This window comes from Apostichopus japonicus, chromosome 9 (assembly GCF_037975245.1).
Source record: "Apostichopus japonicus isolate 1M-3 chromosome 9, ASM3797524v1, whole genome shotgun sequence".
In the NCBI taxonomy this organism is placed as follows: domain Eukaryota; kingdom Metazoa; phylum Echinodermata; class Holothuroidea; order Aspidochirotida; family Stichopodidae; genus Apostichopus; species Apostichopus japonicus.
In genome coordinates, this window is record NC_092569.1 from 15,659,866 (window position 1) to 15,677,294 (window position 17,429).

General features: G+C 34.4%; 1 protein-coding gene across 2 annotated transcripts in view; it reads right to left on the minus strand.

Annotated features, from left to right (window-relative positions):
• The window catches only part of LOC139972919 (techylectin-5B-like), a 40,409-nt gene that overhangs the window by 12,336 nt on the left and 10,644 nt on the right, over positions 1 to 17,429 (minus strand). The window contains exons 1-8 of one of the 2 annotated variants that reach the window (XM_071979232.1): positions 13,081 to 13,239; positions 9,610 to 9,646; positions 8,654 to 8,823; positions 8,225 to 8,489; positions 7,541 to 7,755; positions 6,765 to 7,070; positions 6,040 to 6,307; positions 3,917 to 4,419 (exon numbers count right to left, since the gene is read on the minus strand). In XM_071979232.1, the coding sequence (XP_071835333.1) occupies positions 4,352 to 4,419; positions 6,040 to 6,307; positions 6,765 to 7,070; positions 7,541 to 7,755; positions 8,225 to 8,489; positions 8,654 to 8,823; positions 9,610 to 9,646; positions 13,081 to 13,170 (1,419 nt within the window). In that variant the 5' untranslated portion in view covers positions 13,171 to 13,239 and the 3' untranslated portion in view covers positions 3,917 to 4,351. Of the gene's footprint in view, positions 1 to 3,916; positions 4,420 to 6,039; positions 6,308 to 6,764; positions 7,071 to 7,540; positions 7,756 to 8,224; positions 8,490 to 8,653; positions 8,824 to 9,609; positions 9,647 to 13,080; positions 13,240 to 17,429 lie in introns of those variants that run through there. The other variant, XM_071979230.1, reaches the window with a different exon arrangement.

Genomic DNA, 17,429 nt, shown 5'->3' on the forward strand with positions numbered 1-17,429 from the left:
GCGATTAACGTAGAATTCACGTAAATCGCTAGTGTCAATTATAACAGTTATGAAATTACCTGAATATACAAGTTATATATCAGTTAAGGCGACATTTATTAACATAATATCTGAGATGAATACCCTATACAGGCCTAGTAATTACACATTTGTTGATCATAAGCCATAAAATACAGTTTTATGATAACATAAAATTAAAACCTAATGTAGGATCTGATTTTTCGTATTGTATAACATCTTTCGTACTCACTGTTTCCATGCATACTGTAAACTCACGTGCAAGTACTGTGTGACATCTAGGAAACTGTGGACTTAATGCAGTTCTTCCTAATCTATGGATGCTCATAGACACCTTCAAACGGTTGTAAAAAAAAACAAACTATTTATCATTCCCACGGCTACAGTCTGGTTCAAATAGCCTGGTTCAAATTGTGGAGTGTTAGCTCAGTGGTTAACGCCGGTGCCTTCCAATCATAAGGCCCCCGGTTCGAGTCACTCCAAGATTAATGTATGTTGTCCAGTTACAGAGTTGTTGACAATTGACAATTCATAATCACGGACGTTAAATATGAATGTAAGAGACTGACTTCGGTCAGCTTGCGGATTTGATAAGCCAATGAGGCTTCTTCGCGAGTTCCTGCTTGCAGGAGGATCTAATATACAAATAAATATTGTTTTGCCGGATTGTTTAATCCACATCGATATATTCTGCATATCAGGAATAAGTTACTTGCAGTAAGTCGAGTCTCCAACCCTTATTGTTTGTTCATACATTTGTTCATGTCATTTTTTCCATGCAGATCACAAATCTCTAGTAGAGATTATTTCGTTATGTTTATTTATGTTATTCGGGGCTTCAATGATCTGTATCACTCTTTATGTACTATTAATTTATTAATTTAAAGGGTATTTAATGGATAAATTGATATTGTATAGTTCACCAGAAAAATAGGTTAGCTGGAATATATTGAAACTTATCTTGAAAAGGAATTTGGCAAGTTTACAAAGTCTTAATGATCCGTGACCAGTACGACGATGATGAGAAATTCCATAAATTATGTCCAGCTGAATAGACTGTACACTTTATTTTAGGAAACAGTTAGTTATTTTGACACAAAACTTGCTAAATAGGACAGCTTGCGTTTAAATGGAGAAATTATATTTTACATTTCTAAAGAGTCACCGATAAGATATTCCCATGGTGTAGTAGTGTTTACTATTTATTCTTGAAGTACTCGATGGAGCTAGAAGGGAAGTAAGAGATTGTTAATCGATAATTCAAATTTCCCCGATGACTAAACATGTATATTTATCTGTACATTGCATACCGGCCAGGCAGTGGACGATGTTCGCAGTGTAAATCAGTGATGCCCTTGTAAAGAAAGGCTCATTTATGTTTCATATTTATTTATTTGACTGAAAAGCTGATACATATAAGATAAGCACCGCCGGTGCCTTGTTTTGTTGATACATTCACTCAGCAGTTACTGATGGAGCAAAATCATAAGTTTTCCCAGACTCTAGATTTAAGCGTTGGTAAGGCGTTGGTCTGTCGCCTATGATCGATTTAGCTCAGTGCGCGTGAGCTTTCCTAGCAAAGTAATCTCTAAAGAAATGGAAATAGGGGGTTGCATAGGTAAGTACTAAGTTTAGTTTTGGAGGACAATTCTGTCAAGCTCTTCGCCAACACTTAATTTATTGAAAATTAAAATAAAGAGTCATACTTCAAAAAATCATAATAACTATATTTTATACTTTAAAAGCTTTGGCATGTGCCTGAGGTTTTGTCAACGAACGAAACTTATTGTTTGCTTTTGTTAACATTTGTTTACTATTGATTTCTCCTTGTTTCCCTTTATTCCACTAATTTGTTTTTGTTCCCCTTGTTTTCAAAGTTGGCCTACTAGCTTCCCTAAATAAATAACATTTACAAATTGTCATTTAATAATAAAATATTTCTACACCTTCTGTAAGAAAGTATCAACTGTTCAACTAGACAAATGACCTTGCTATTGTTGAAGTTAAAAACTTACTAGATGAAAATTCAGTCAACGAAATATACTCCTTCATTATCCAAATTGTCCAGATGTGTTTAACCAGCTAGTGGAATATGGGAATGGTTTGGTGTGCAGAAAGGGTTGGGTTGCGGTCAAGGGGTTGGGGTAGGAGCAAGGATAATTTAAGCTTGATTTACATATTTCTTCAAACTTTGGCTTTGTTTGTGGGTCTAATTTGAAAGATTGCTGATGTTAACTGTACAGTAGTACTATATTAAACCTTTCATGTTTTTCTGGCACGGATTTCTGGCATAGATTTTTCCTTCAATGTAAGGAAATTTTATTGCACATTAATCCTGATACGACTAAATGTAAACGTCATAAAACTTGGCTGCAAAAGACCTTCTGCTTATTTAGCAATAAAGAAAGCGCCTCCACCTAGGATTTGATAAATGAGTGGTGTGTGAATGGGTCCTTGAATGCGAACCCTCATACAACAGCGTAGATTAGTACCGGGATCTGTTGGTGGGCGACTTCGATAATGGTTCGAGAGCTCCATACTACCTTGTTGATTGTGGTTGCCAAAATGTAGAAACACACTGCTAACATTCCTCCCATCTACATAAACATGTTGTTATGTTCGTACCTTTTCCCTAAATAGTCTGATACGGTTCACTGTCACAGATCAAATGTTCAAACACAATACGGCAGACATCATCTCATACACATATGATCACAAACGTGACTAAAAACAGAAAGACAGAATATTGTACAGTGCATAAATATGTAATATGTAAGCCTATGTATGCTACAACCTAAAAAGTGTTGACACTTGTTCAACATTGTTTCAAAAGTTGCAAAATACGGCACCATTTTACATTCCAACACATCCAAACACCAATGAGGGTGGTTTCGCACATGACCCTTATGTATCCCACACCCATAAAAGACGGGTCTTTTAATGCAACATTACTACATATTGAGTGCCCAAAAATTCAAGATTAATGACAAGATGATACTTCATATCATATTTAGTGAGTGTATGAATTACATTCTAAGAATTGATAGGTAATATAACATCATATTTGATTTGATTGTTTCGATTTAAAAAAAAGAAGAAGGTTGTAATAGCCGAAGCTAGTTGTCTGATAAAATATATATGTTTTCAACAATTTGGAATGAGCAAAGAATTCATGTGTAATTCCTAATTACAAAAAATAAAACCTAGTGTGGTCTCTAACTTGGGCTTTCTATATCAGTGATTATACAAGAATGGTTATATAGTTATCGTCACCAATTACGGGATCAATAGTTTAGTTAGAAGAGGTCAGGGTTTACAATCCTCGGGTCATTGGCTCGAACCCGGTTCTATAAAAAAGATAATATGTGCTAATTTTAAATTTGTTAATATTCCCACATTGAGCAAGATACTTGACACAAACATACAAATAAAAAACATCTCCATTTGCGTTTACCCTGGTTTTCATATTTCAGAGACGTACCTTGTTCAGATGTCAAGATGATTGGGAAGTAAATAAAAACATAAAAAAAAAATAATTGGGAAGACAATCAAATAAAGAAATATTTAAAGTTATTTTCAATACTAAGTGCATGTTTGTTATTCAGAGATAAAAAGAAATCACACTCAAACCTAGTTAAGTTCTCAGAAAGGGTTTTTTGTATTTTAAGTTTAGAACTTTAAAATTTACTATACTAAAAGCGTGATGAACTTCATATTTGCATTTATGTGACCTTGTGACCTTACATTGATTTGAAGCATTGTGTACGTCTTACTTCAGCCGGTATACGTATCAAACATCGTTAACAAAATAAGATACAACACAGTAAGTATATTATCTTAGTACTGTCACATTTATTCGTATAATACATATAAATGATTAACACTTAAGTTATGACACTCGGTGATGACAAACATGTGTTATTATTACTATGGACCTGTATGAAGCTTTCCCAGTAAATCATAGGTACAAAGTGCACAACGACGTTCGTTTGGTCTCAATTTATGATGAGACAAGAAACAAAACCTAACATTGTTGCTGATGGGTGATTTACTGGTATCGTAAGTTGCCTCATAAACATAATACAACTTTTTGAAACCGTTTCTCTGTAGCGTTAAATAGCTATGCGAGTCCGTATTCTTCGATATCTTAACAAAATCAGGAGCGAGGCCGAATTTTCATTTCTGTGGACTGTATGTTGTAAAGACCGCCAGGGAAGTTATACCAGTAAATGGTATAGGCGACGCCACTGTATGGCGCGTTGAGATCAGAGTGATAGGAACTACCGAACCACCATGCGCTCTGAGTATTGACATGGCTTGCCCAGTTCTCACTTTAAGCATCGTTGTCACGGTCACGTGTAGAGAACTGAAGTCCGTTGTGATAGTTCATTGCATCGTATCCTGCGGAAGCAAGGAAAAGGTCCTGATAGGTACATTGTTAACTGCCCTTTGAACAATATTTATGAGTGGTTCAGACTAGCCATCAAACCAAATGTTATCATTCGGTTATAATAAACATTTTCATAAAATATTAATTATACTTATCATCACACGTTGGTTAAAAGTAAATTGTTGTCTATTGGTTTACAGCGCTTTATTTCCATTTTTTATTTCATTAACATATTCTCATTGAGACTAGGTGGAAAGTAGCATTTGAATGTCTCCAGTGCGTTTATACACATACAACCCTACCTACCCTATAGACGTAACCCTTCTAACTACGCTAACCTACTCTTACATAGATTCATATGACAAGATTTCGTATTTTGCTGTATCTATACCGAAAGTCGTGAAAGATACGATAAGGAATTTTGTTACTTGTAAATTAGTTGTGTGAAGTCTACAATTTTGATTTTCATTAATCAATCAACTATAATTAAGGCAACTAAAAAAATTGTATATTATGATTCTTTTCCGGGTTTATTTGATTAGATCCTCTAACCTAAACTTTATGATCTAAACTATGAATGGGACTTTTATCATATTAACCTCTGAAGGTCCCTGCATCCATCACAACGATTAAAGTATAGGAAAATGGTCGCTTATACATAATACTTTGTTGCTTCTGTTTATATTCTGATGTTATAGTTATACCTCCGTCTATTCCACATTATGTTTTATATTATTTACCACTGTATTCATAAAGAATTTTTTTGGTATCTCGCATGTGGACTTGGAAATATTATTTTAAGATGTTAAATATACATGCTTACCTTCAATCAATTTTTACTTCCCATAAGTCTTAAACGGAATATTACGTGATTAGGAATGACCTATAATATCGTTTTTGAAGTTAGAAAGTAGTTCTGTGGATTATCACGAATACATTGCACTCTAGTGGTGGATCACAGGCTGTATCGGTCGATACACATACGCTGATAAACAGCTTCCGAGATCGAATCTGTCATGAGTTTTGTTTAGATGTTTTCCGAGGTGTATAGGAAAACAAAATTTGTTGGATTCAGCGTGCCCCTTATTTTCCTCAAACAGCTCGCAAGTGTCACATTTCAAAACATACTACAGCATATTTTGATGACAAAATTTAGCCCTTGTCGCGTCTGTTTTATTATAACTTTTCCGTGTAGTATTTGACAAGTGCCCATTTGACAAGTGCTGCAAAAGATAGGATATTGTAATTACAATATACCTTTGTCGACAACAATTTTGAAAATATTGAATTTGGTGGGACAAAACGCACAGGGGATACATTTTGTGGGAATATTTTGAGGTAATGTTGTGGTCTGCCACTCAAACCAAGTCACATGTACAACAATCCCTCCCCCCCCCCCCCCCCAACACATGACAATCAAAGCAAAGAAGCCACTGTTGGCTTTTTCGCACAATAGTTAGAATAATTGTAACAATAATTATAATTGTACAGGATAGTGTTCCGCACCTAACCATAACTTCCGTTTAGCGGATTGTTTGTTATGTCGTAAATTCATATCAGATCAGCTTCAAGTAGACACATATAATAATTTAAGTATCTGTTTTGTAAACAGAAGTAGAAGAATCACTCACCTACTGTACTTGAAGAATCGTAACCACTGACACTGAGTCTGAAATTTGTATCCACATCGCCCACGCTGAAGGAGCTATACTTAGCATAGTAATGTTGCCCAGATTTGGAATCGAATTCAATCCTCAGCTCATATTCGCCTTGGCTCGTCAATGCTGCAAGTTTATCATTGCCAAGCCAGAAGTTGCCGTCTACAGATCCGAAACCCTCTCTGTATTCATTCCAGTATCTGTAAAAACTCAAACTACTGTCAACACGTCGCTGGAAAACCTGTAATTATAGGAATATAAACAAGAAAGAAGACCTATTAATCAACGAATTAAGCGACATTACAAGATTGTATTTTTCCACTTTTTGCGACCCTCAAAAAGCTTATTCAGTTTACAGATTTTTCTTGTCAGCATTGGTACCAATAACCCACCGATCTGAGAAAAGAGTCTCATCTTAGATAATATTTCTACTTTATGAACACTCAGACTATCGTTCGCAAGCAGAAATAATAATATTTAAGACGAATGTTCTCATGTCTAACTCATTATCATCAAACAATTTGTAAACTGTTTCAAGTAAGTTTAGTTTTTAAGATGTATTTTATCTTTGAAAGTTAAAAGTAAGATAAAAATACTGATATTACTTAACAAAAAAAAATAATAATGTCATCAGTGACAAGAAAAGATCAGTTACTCAGTTTGGTTAATCTTTGAATATGAAAACTAAAGATACATACCAACCAACCACCTCCATCTATGACGTCACACGTGACTTGAAATGGTTCGTCTGTCCACCCAGCTGGTTGTATAAGTTGAATACTGTTAGAGCTCTCTCCAATAAATGCTTGGCAGTCTGATGCAGTGGCCCGATCACATTGGACCCCGTCCCCAGTGTATCCTGCATTACAGTAACACTGTAATAAGCCTTGTCGTTCCTCACAGTTACCATTGGGACTGCACTGGTATGTGTCATCACAGCTTAGCAGATCACTGTTGCAAGAACATCGCTTAGTACAAGAAGGGTTCACGTATTCATCACCTTCCTGTGACGAAAGAAACCGTTATAGAACTTGATATGAAAATGTGTGATTATGACATTGTGGTAGGCTCTTTCTTTATGTAGATGGGTAAAACGGTCATTGATAATCGTTTCTATCCGCCTAACTATATGTTTGATGTTAACGTAAAGTTACTACTAAAATCAAATATATTACTTAGTAATTTTTTGGATTAGGGTCTAAATAAGTTTAATTGTAATTGTTTGAACGATTAAAGTTGCGTAATCACAGATCATTTTTAGCTTTGCGCGTCATGAACAAAAGACACATAAATTCATCCGAATGGAGAATTATACCCTAACGACCATCGACGTCGTCATGCAGTGTTAATCGTACCCAAGTCGCCATATCGCCATTCAAAATCAGAAAAGAAAATGTCATGATGAAAAGTATCTGTCTCACACAGACTAGTGAGAACACCTCCTGGATAACTAATGCTAAAAAGCGACTCTTACCGCAAGGACTATCCCTTGACCACCATCTGCTTCCTGTATATAACAGCTACAGTCCTCTCTAGATATACATTTATTGCCGTCCATCAAGAACCCATCGGGACAAATGCATGTGGGTGTATCACTGCATGATACTGTGCAGCTAGGGTCAGCACATGAACCTTCGCATTTACAATCGTTGAAAATCTTGTTGGTAGGACACCACTGGAAGTATGCATCTAGAAGAGGAATACCAAAAAAAGGTGAGGAGTATTAGCTCATTGATTAACGTTTAAAAATTTCAATAAAAATTTTCAAAAAAAGTCCAGCCGCCCTATCACCAAGACTTGTATGGTGTTACTTACGAAATTCTTGCTAATGAAAAATCTAAAGCTGTTTCTACTTGGTTATTTCAACTTCATAGTTCCTTAATTGTCTTTACATATGTAAATTCAATGTTTCAAAAGAAAGAAAAGAAGTGTAAAAAATAAAGAATACAACAAGCCTATCCGTCCCCGAAAGTCGTGTCGCAGTCTTCTTTAAATGGCACACGATTGTTGCTCAGGTAAAACCTGATCGCCGGAAATTACTCCTTGAAACGACTAAGAAACTTAGGTAGAGAATGAAGTCACATTCCACTAACTCCACTGTAAGGTAACGCGTCAGAAATTCAATAATGTAACACAAAGGCATAGTTTACTACCCTACCTGCTTCTCCGGTATACTCTCCAGTACTGATTAATTTGTAATGACTGAAGCGGTCACTGATTCGAAAAGTTTCATATGTCACGAAGAATGACAAACCGGACGCTGTAGTCAGGTCCATACGAAGTTGATATTTCTTCTGGTTGGTGATGTACGATATCTTCTCATTGCCGAGCCAAAACTCTTGAGAGAGAAAACCAAACCCATTTTCATATTCTTCCCACGAACGATTAAAGTTGATTGATGCGTCGTGCCTTCGCTGTATGACCTGTTGATATAATAGTAAAATCATTAGCTTATTTCTTCAGTGATAAACTAAACAAGTGTTACAATATTCCACTGCTGCTTATATTACCACAAAACAACCATATATCTTTTGGATATGAAAAGGTATGGTTACATGGCAAAGACACTGTTTGTAAACCTACGTACCGTCCATCCACCATCACCGAGACTGTTGTTACAATATACTTCGAAAGGTTCAATATAACCGTCTGGTTTGATGACGTAAACACCATCGACACTAGAAGATGAACATTGGCTTAGCACTTCAAGGCAGTCTCTTGGATACTCAGCACGTTGATAGAAGAAGAAAGATGACGCTGAAAGGAGACATTGTTACTAAATCAGAATAATCATATTAACATATCAAATTTCCCCAACGAGTTGAGACACTCCGTATAAAATGTACAAGATAAACGTAAGCAATTGCTTTATTCGCACAACTTTTCTGCTTACAAAGTATTGCATATCTCACAGTGCGTGAGAACCTATATATCAGATAATATCAATCAAAACATAAAGGTTAACAATTGAAATTTATTAACACGTTGCCCTCATCGCATTTCCAACATCAACTGTGATATACGAATTGGATGTAAATATTTTAATAATTTTCTTTCTCGTCTGTAAGTATTTTTCATAAGCGCCTGTATATTTTGTCGTCTAACTTGTTTTGATTATTCTATGATTCTTTCTTCCAAACAAAAGGTTTATTGTGTAAAAACATTGCCAAGTATAAAAGTTGTCACTATGTAGTGACGAAAAATTCTCTATAGTACAACCGACTTGAATCGAGAAAAGAGTAGGAAAAATCGTTGCAATATCACCAGCCTATATTTGTATACAAATAAAATATTTTAACGAGTATTAAATGACATACGATTTCGACGTCCAGATAAATCATATACTTGTAATTGTCACAGATAGAATACCAAAAAGAAATTCCTAAAATGCTCGAGTTATTATATACATAATGAATGGTAATAATATTGACTAGTCAAGATAATAAACTATATTGTTAACGATATTAAAGATGGAGCACAATCGACTTTGTTTCACAATATCAGCTCAAAAGCGGCTTTCATATAAAATATCAGAAAACTTACCGGAACTTCCATCACGAACGTCACTTTGAAGGTGAGGCTGAAATATAAAAACACAACCCTCTTGTTTTTATTGTTTATTGAAACCAATGATACTACAAACAATAACGATAATAACGCATGGTAATTATATAGTCTGTACTTAAAATAATGGCTTTACAGGCTTATGTTCAGCCTAATTTGTAGCTGATTAGGTTCAGCTCGGCTTCGTGTAGACTATTCTTTTAACTAAATTTGGCCGGTTCCACTCCTTTGCCCTAAAATAATAAGCTGTTTTTGTTTTTAATTTGAGTAATAAAACTCCAACATGACACTGATACGGTAAACTAGAAAATTAATATATATATCAAATTAGTGTAATATAAACAGAGCAGCGTTTGCTTTTAAAACAAAGAATTTGTTTCCTTCTTATTTCAGAACGGGAAGGAGTGGAATGATCACGAGAAATTTTGAAACTGTCAACAGTTCTGATTTAAAAAAAAAAAAAAATTATGATTGTTATTCATAACTTGAAGTGAAGTAGTATACCTGTAACATCAAACTGTCCTCATCTTAGACAGTTTACTATAAACATAAATTGTCCAGACAAGTTGAACGGCGCGATCTTAAGTGTTCTTTGGCTTTTCAAATTGTATTATTGTAAATCTAAAACCTATGTATGAATTGAACATTTCATCACAGACTGGAATTTCATATTTTAAAGAACAATTTATTGTAATCTTTGTTGTAACATCTTTCAATTGATGAAATCATAAAGTTAATATAAAAGTGTATGTAAATTTATTACTTTCATCTCCGTCAATAATTAATAACACTGACTTTCCGTTAAACTCAAATGGCTTCCTTCAATAAATATTAATGATTTCATACTTCATCATATGCTCAAGCATATCGACAATATTTAGAATGATCAGACAATATTTCATTTACGTTAACGTTCAATGAAATTTAGCATAAACTTGCTATGCTGTTAATAAGTATATTTTAGGTTTTTACTCAATGATTCTTTGCTTACTGTTACTTACTATGTGAATTACAGCAGTCTATAGGAGTTATTGAATAACCTATAATTATATGATTATAAAGAAATATAAGAAATCAAGTATTCTTACAAAAGTCATTTCTAACCTTCGTAGTCTACCAAACCGTAGAAAAAAATATGCAGTGAAACTCAAACGATTTGGAATCACCGTTAAATTTATCGTGGAACAAACGTAACCGTCACAATTCATGAATTCAAATTTAGGTTACTTGTTAATATCTATTTGTCAAGCTGCGGTTACTTTTCCTATACCGTTAGCAGAAATGTGACATAAAATTGCTGTTTGTGCTACATTTCGTGAATTCAAATAAAAACCAAAACAGTACGATAACAGTAAGGAATTGAATTTGTGTAGTAGTTTTAAGGTTAGAATAATTGTAAAAGAAATAGGAATAGAGATATATTTTTTTTCATATTAAAGAAGGTATTAATAATGAATACTAAAAACCAAAGTTGAAAAGTAGAAAAGCAGAAATTCAACACCCACTGAACAACTGCGAATATGTTTGATCAAAACTGTACCATTTTGTAAATATTATAGGCATGATTACGATACTTTGCTTATTTGTCTTTACACTTTATTCTGATAATTTAAAGTAATTGTAAAATTTAACGACTAAATGTGCTATACATATATAATGATTTTAGAGTTCTAGTACTATTTTTACGTGTATGGAGAAGCTGTATCACGTTTTCTTTAAATCTGTATCTGTATTTAAAATAGTGAGATTCAAATACAGTTGATGATTTATAATTTACGAATTTAATTTCAAATGCATTTTCTATCAAAATTATATCGAAAACATTGAAACATTGAGGATTTTATTTAGATGATTAATAAATCTCATCGATTTCTTTATTTGGTAAAAAAGAAAGTGTCTCCTTGATCAAGAGTAATTTAATTTGAGTAATACCAGCGAGGTTTGGGCAAATTTACTACCAATCTTCGAATAATTGCTTAAACTAGATTCGATAATGGTTTGGAAACTTACATTTTTGGGGGCATTTAAATACCACAAAATTGTTAAAGAAGGCTATTTAAGCATTTTGAATAAGATTGCATGAAAACATGGAAATTGGAGGAATATCTTTAAGTGGTTTAACGTATTTCTTTTAACGGTTTAAAACCCTACGATATCCTATACATTGATAATGTTAAACAGCGAGTCTAAATATGTAAACTACTAGAAAATTTGACGGAGGGAGAGGAAAAAACATATTCCTAGTAAAATTTTATTACGACTTTACCATTAAGTCTTTACCATATACCTTGTAATTTCAAAGCAACAAATTGGAACTCGGTATTTACTGTTTTAAACAAAAACTTAACGTAGACAATCAGTTGAAATATTGAAAATGTATTGTTCATTAGTAAACGAGTGGCTCTGGATATCTCATTTTATAGACCAAGTAAATCAAGTTTGTATTTAATATTGTAAGAGAGCAATAGATTAACTGAAATACATTGGCGTTATTTTAAGACGAATTTCGCAATCCGGTTTATTCTTCATAAACTGAACTAACAAAATATATTTTACATATACTTTTAAACAAAGAACTGGCAGAGAGCATGACAGCTGTTTAATCGGTGATTTCTACTAACAAGGATTTAAACAATGTATATATGTTACAAAAAGGTCTTGTAGTTGACTCTTTTCAGTAAGGTATTATGGTACTGGGACAAGAAAAAACTAAAACAAAAATAACAACACTTCTGTTAGCTTTGTCTTCAAGTGTCACATGAGGCAATTACAAACTAGTTTTTTGAGTAGTTTAAACTTCAGTTTTCACCAGACGTATACATCAGCTTGGCAAATAAGTGAGACCCTTTCACCTTTTTTGAACGTTTTGCAGTAAAATATGTTTTGACATAAATTTATACAAAGTTACACTTCTTCTCTGTTTTTCGTCTTTTGGCAATTATGTTCTTCTCTTCAATGGATCTCATTCAACGTACTTGTCTTTTTAGTGTCGTTCCAATCAACTTCATTGTACAGTGAACGACAAAGAAATTTGAAATTCACAAGAGGAAATTAATTTGTAATCATTGTTTTCACCATTAATAAAGTAAAATTAAATTGCGAACTTTATGGAACTGATGAAAGCTACCTGAGGGTGACAAAGAAACTTGTAATTGACGATATATTTTTAAACTTTTTTTTCAAATTTAATAAATTAAAATGATTTTTGATCTATCTAGAGATTGATCTACGAGCTTAAATTGTAAATAGGTTACATCTTGTTAATCTATAAAAGCGAGTGGATTGGAATCAATGATGAACATAAATATTTCGCAAATGTACTTGTGACAAAGTATGAAGCATATAAATGCACATACAAATTATAGATACGGGACGTTTTACGATGTAAGTTGATATAAATATCGATTGAACCTATAGAAGATAAGAAGAAGAAAATAAATTTTCACTTACCCCTCCTTGCGAAGAGACACAGCTGGAAATATAAATTATTAAAAACAGGGAGGTTAAACCTGCACGAAGTTGTCCAAACATGTTCATCATTGTCAAAGCTAGTTACTTCTTGAAGGCTGGAGTTGAAATGCAGTCTGAGAGCATTTGACGCCATCTGAGCCATACGAGAACTGACCAAAGGTTAGTACAGTGGTGCCGAGAAACCTTTGAAAAAAAAACAGTTCTGTCGACAGCTGTTATGTACATGTATTTCAGAAGGAAGCTATGAAGTCATTCGACATCTACATGGCACTATAACACCACGATACGTTTTATGCCTTAAAAGGAGTGCGTGTTATTATTTTAAATTCTGAGCATGGTATCATTGACTTTAAACTACGTTTTCCGATACATCCGGGACAGTTTTATAAACAATTAACCTAACTGCTTTAGTTTACCAAGTCTAAAGAAAAGGTAAAAATATTTAAAAGGTTTTTGTTTTAAGAAACTAGATGGAAAATTTATAAGACACTCTTTTGATGAAGTCAAGCTGTCGTAACAACATCTGCCAAACCTTTGTTAAGGCATATGCTACCTGCAATTATGTGATCACATAGGGTAGCAATTTATCCCCCGCCCCCCGTCACCCCCCCAAGAAAAAAAATTTAAAAAAAAACCACAGACAAATATAACACTGCTTTAGACCTTAGAAATATTAATTAACCGTCGGTGCATAAGATATAATGAAAGTGTAATACAAATAGTAACTCAATTCCTTGTGCATTCGAAATTCATTACCGTTTCACTGAACAAATCATCCAACAGAACCATATGTAGAGGAAGGACGCCATTTTTTGCCACCCTGGTTATGCCTGGTGCGGTTGTCAAGGTGCCAAGAATACGAGGAAGTTAAACACGTGGCAATTAACGTAAAAGTCACGTCGATCGCTAGTGTCATATATAAAGAGTATGAAATTACCTGAATATGCAAGTTATATATCAGTTAAAGGCTACATTTATTAACATAATATCTGAGATGAAAACCCTATACAGGCCATTAAATACACATGTATGATACCATTAAGTTAAGACCTAATGTAGGATCTGATTTTCGTATTGTATAACATCTTTCGTATTCACTGTTTCCATACAGTAAACTCATATGCACGTACTGTGTAACATCTAGAACACTGTTTGACTTGATGCATTTCTTCCGAACCTATGGATGCTCATAGAAACCTTCAAACGGTTGTAATACAAGCTATTATCATTCCTACGGCTACAGGCTGGTTCAAATAGTCTGGTTCAAATTGTGGAGTGTTAGCTCAGTGGTTAACGCCGGTGCCTTCCAATCATAAGGTCCCCGGTTCGAGTCACTCCAAGATTAATGTATGTCGTCCAGTTACAGAGTTGTTGACACATGACAATTCATAATCATGGAATTTAAATATGAATGTAAGAGACTGACTTCGGTCAGCTTGCGGCTTTGATAAGCCAATGAGGCTTCTTCGCGAGTTCCTAATTGCAAGAGGATCTAAAATACAAATACATATTGCTTGGCCGGATGTTAAATGCAAGTCAATAGATATATTCTGCATATCAGGAAGTAGTTACTTGCAGTAAGTCGAGTCTCTATCCCAATTGTTTGTTCATATCATTTGTTCATGTCATTTTTTCCATACAAATGATCACTACTCTCTAAAAAAAGATTATTTTCGTTTGTTTCTTTATGTTATTCGGGTCTTCAATGATCTGTACCAATCTGTGTGTACTATTAATTAGTACTTGAAGGATATTTATTGGATAAAATGATATTGTATAGTTTACCAGAAAAATAGGTTAACTGGAATATATTGAACTTTATCTTGAAAGGAATTTGACAAGTTCACAAAGTCTTAATGATCCGTGACCAGTACGACGATGATGAGAAATCCAAAAATTGATGTCAATTTGAAAAGACTGTACACTTTACTTCGGAAAAACCTGCTTAATTGCAGCTGCATGGTTTACTTCTCCGAAAGGACATATTCTGTATTAAATGGAGAAATTATGTATTACATTTCACACGAGTCACCGTTAAGATTTACTCATCATGTAGTAGTTTTTACCATTTATTCTTGACTCCTTTGATGGAGCTAGAAGGGATGTAAGACATAGTTCATATTTCCCCGATAACAAATAAAGTACATATTCATATTTATTCATATTTATATATTTTTTTATATTTTATACATATTTCATATTTATTTGTTTGACCGAGGAGTTGATGCGTATGAGATTAGCACCGTCTGTGCTCTTGTTTTGTTGATACATCCACTCAGCAGGTACTGGTGGAGCAAAATCATAGGTTTACCCCGTCTCCAGATAATAGCGTTGTTACGGGAGGCGAAGGAGAAGGAGATACCCCCAATTCTATGATCGATTCAGCTTTGTCAGAGGACTGGATTTTTTTTCTTATTTGCCTATGTTATCATTCGTTTTCTTTTGATTCCTCTGTGTTGCCCTTTTCTCCCTTGTTTCCCTTGCTTTCAAAGCTGGCCCACTTACTTCCCTTCGTTTCTCACTATTTTCCGTATTTTGCATTGTTTCCCATGATTGATCGGTTACTATTCATCTTTACAGCTACATAAATTGCAATTGTAATTGTCACAGATAATTCACAATACAGAACATGTGGATATAATCATTACCTTAGCGCAACCTTTAGTCAAATAACAAGCAAATCCCAGAACAACAGAAAAAAAAACATTTTTTCAATCTTTGAGAATTTCATTTACTGTGACTTCTTTTGACACCACTTAATGTACCCGCACGGACACTGACTTAATGACCCACATAACACGTCAAAATCAGTTTCCTAACTGACATAAACCAACCAGCCTATCCTTAATTTTTATCCATAAATAACATTCACACACGTTCTATAACAATGTCTTTGTTCAAACCAGTCTTGAGACCTTGCTTTTGTTGAAGCTACACATATTAACTAGATTAAAAGGCAATCGACGAAGTATTCTGATGTGGCTAACCAGCTTGACGGATATGGGTATGATTTGGTGTGCAGAAAGTGTTGGGTTGGGTTGCGTAGATGGGGTTGGGGTAGGGAAAGGGAGCTTTGCCTCTGAGTTTGTGGGCAGTATTTGAAAGATTCCAATGTTAACTGCACATTTCCCCCTCCATCGTTAGGAAATGCTTATTGTACATACCTACATGATTAACATAAAACGTCATAAAACTTGGCAACAAACGACATTCTGTTTAGTTATTAATCAAGACAGTGATTCTCTAAGATTGCAAACATTTCCTTTACTGTGTTCACAACATTAAATGTCAGGTGACACCATTTGTGTAGCTTTATCAATCATATGGCAGCTCCCTGTTCCAATACCGTATAATTGTGATGTTACTAATAAGGCGCAAAGAGACTGAGGCCATCAATTGTTCGTTTATTTGCTGCAAATATTAAATTGATTGCAGTTTCCTGTTTGGTATGTTTATGCGTGTGTGTGTAAATGGGGGGGGGGGTGGGGATGTCAAATGTCCCCGACTGAGTAGGTAGAGGCAAACTTTATGGACTTTATGAATGAGGGTGTGAGAGTATAGGGTCCTTGAATGCGAATCCTCATACAATAGCGTGTATTTATACCAGGATCATTTAATAGGCGACAAAGGTGTACGGTGAGGGTTTCTATAGTCCAGGGCCTGGCTTAATAAGGGACCCGGGGAAATATCAGATAAAGAAGAACATATTCTCATTTTCATGATGTACTTAAGGAAAATGAAGAACTCGATAAATGGCCGAGAGCTCCAGACTACCTTGTTGATTGTGAATGCCAAATTGTAGAAACACTGCTAACCTTCCCCCCGACATCATAGAATCTACATAAACATGTTACATTTGTACCTTTTCCCTAAATAGTCATAAACGGTTAAACAAGATCAAATGTTCAAACACAATACAGCCGACATCATCTCATACACGTATGATCACAAACGTGACGTAATGAGTCCATTAGGTTCGACAGTGAAGAGCGCTTGCAAATCAGTTTTGTGATAAAGTTATGGACACTGAAGAACTTAACGATGTGTAATGAATAGAGGGCGCTGTTCAGCACAACACGTATTACGCAAAAGAACAAGATCAAGGAAACTTTCTATCAGCTATCTGGACCCTTACTATTTAGTTCATGTATGAATTAAATTCTAAGAATTGATAACTAGTTTGATATGTTTCTTGATTGTAAGACTTTGTTTAATAAAAAGGGGGCGAGACGAAGTCAGTAGTTTGGTTTAATGTATTGTTCTGAATAATTTGGAGTGAGCAAATAATTAATATACAATCCCTAATTACATGGTATGCATTCCAGTTT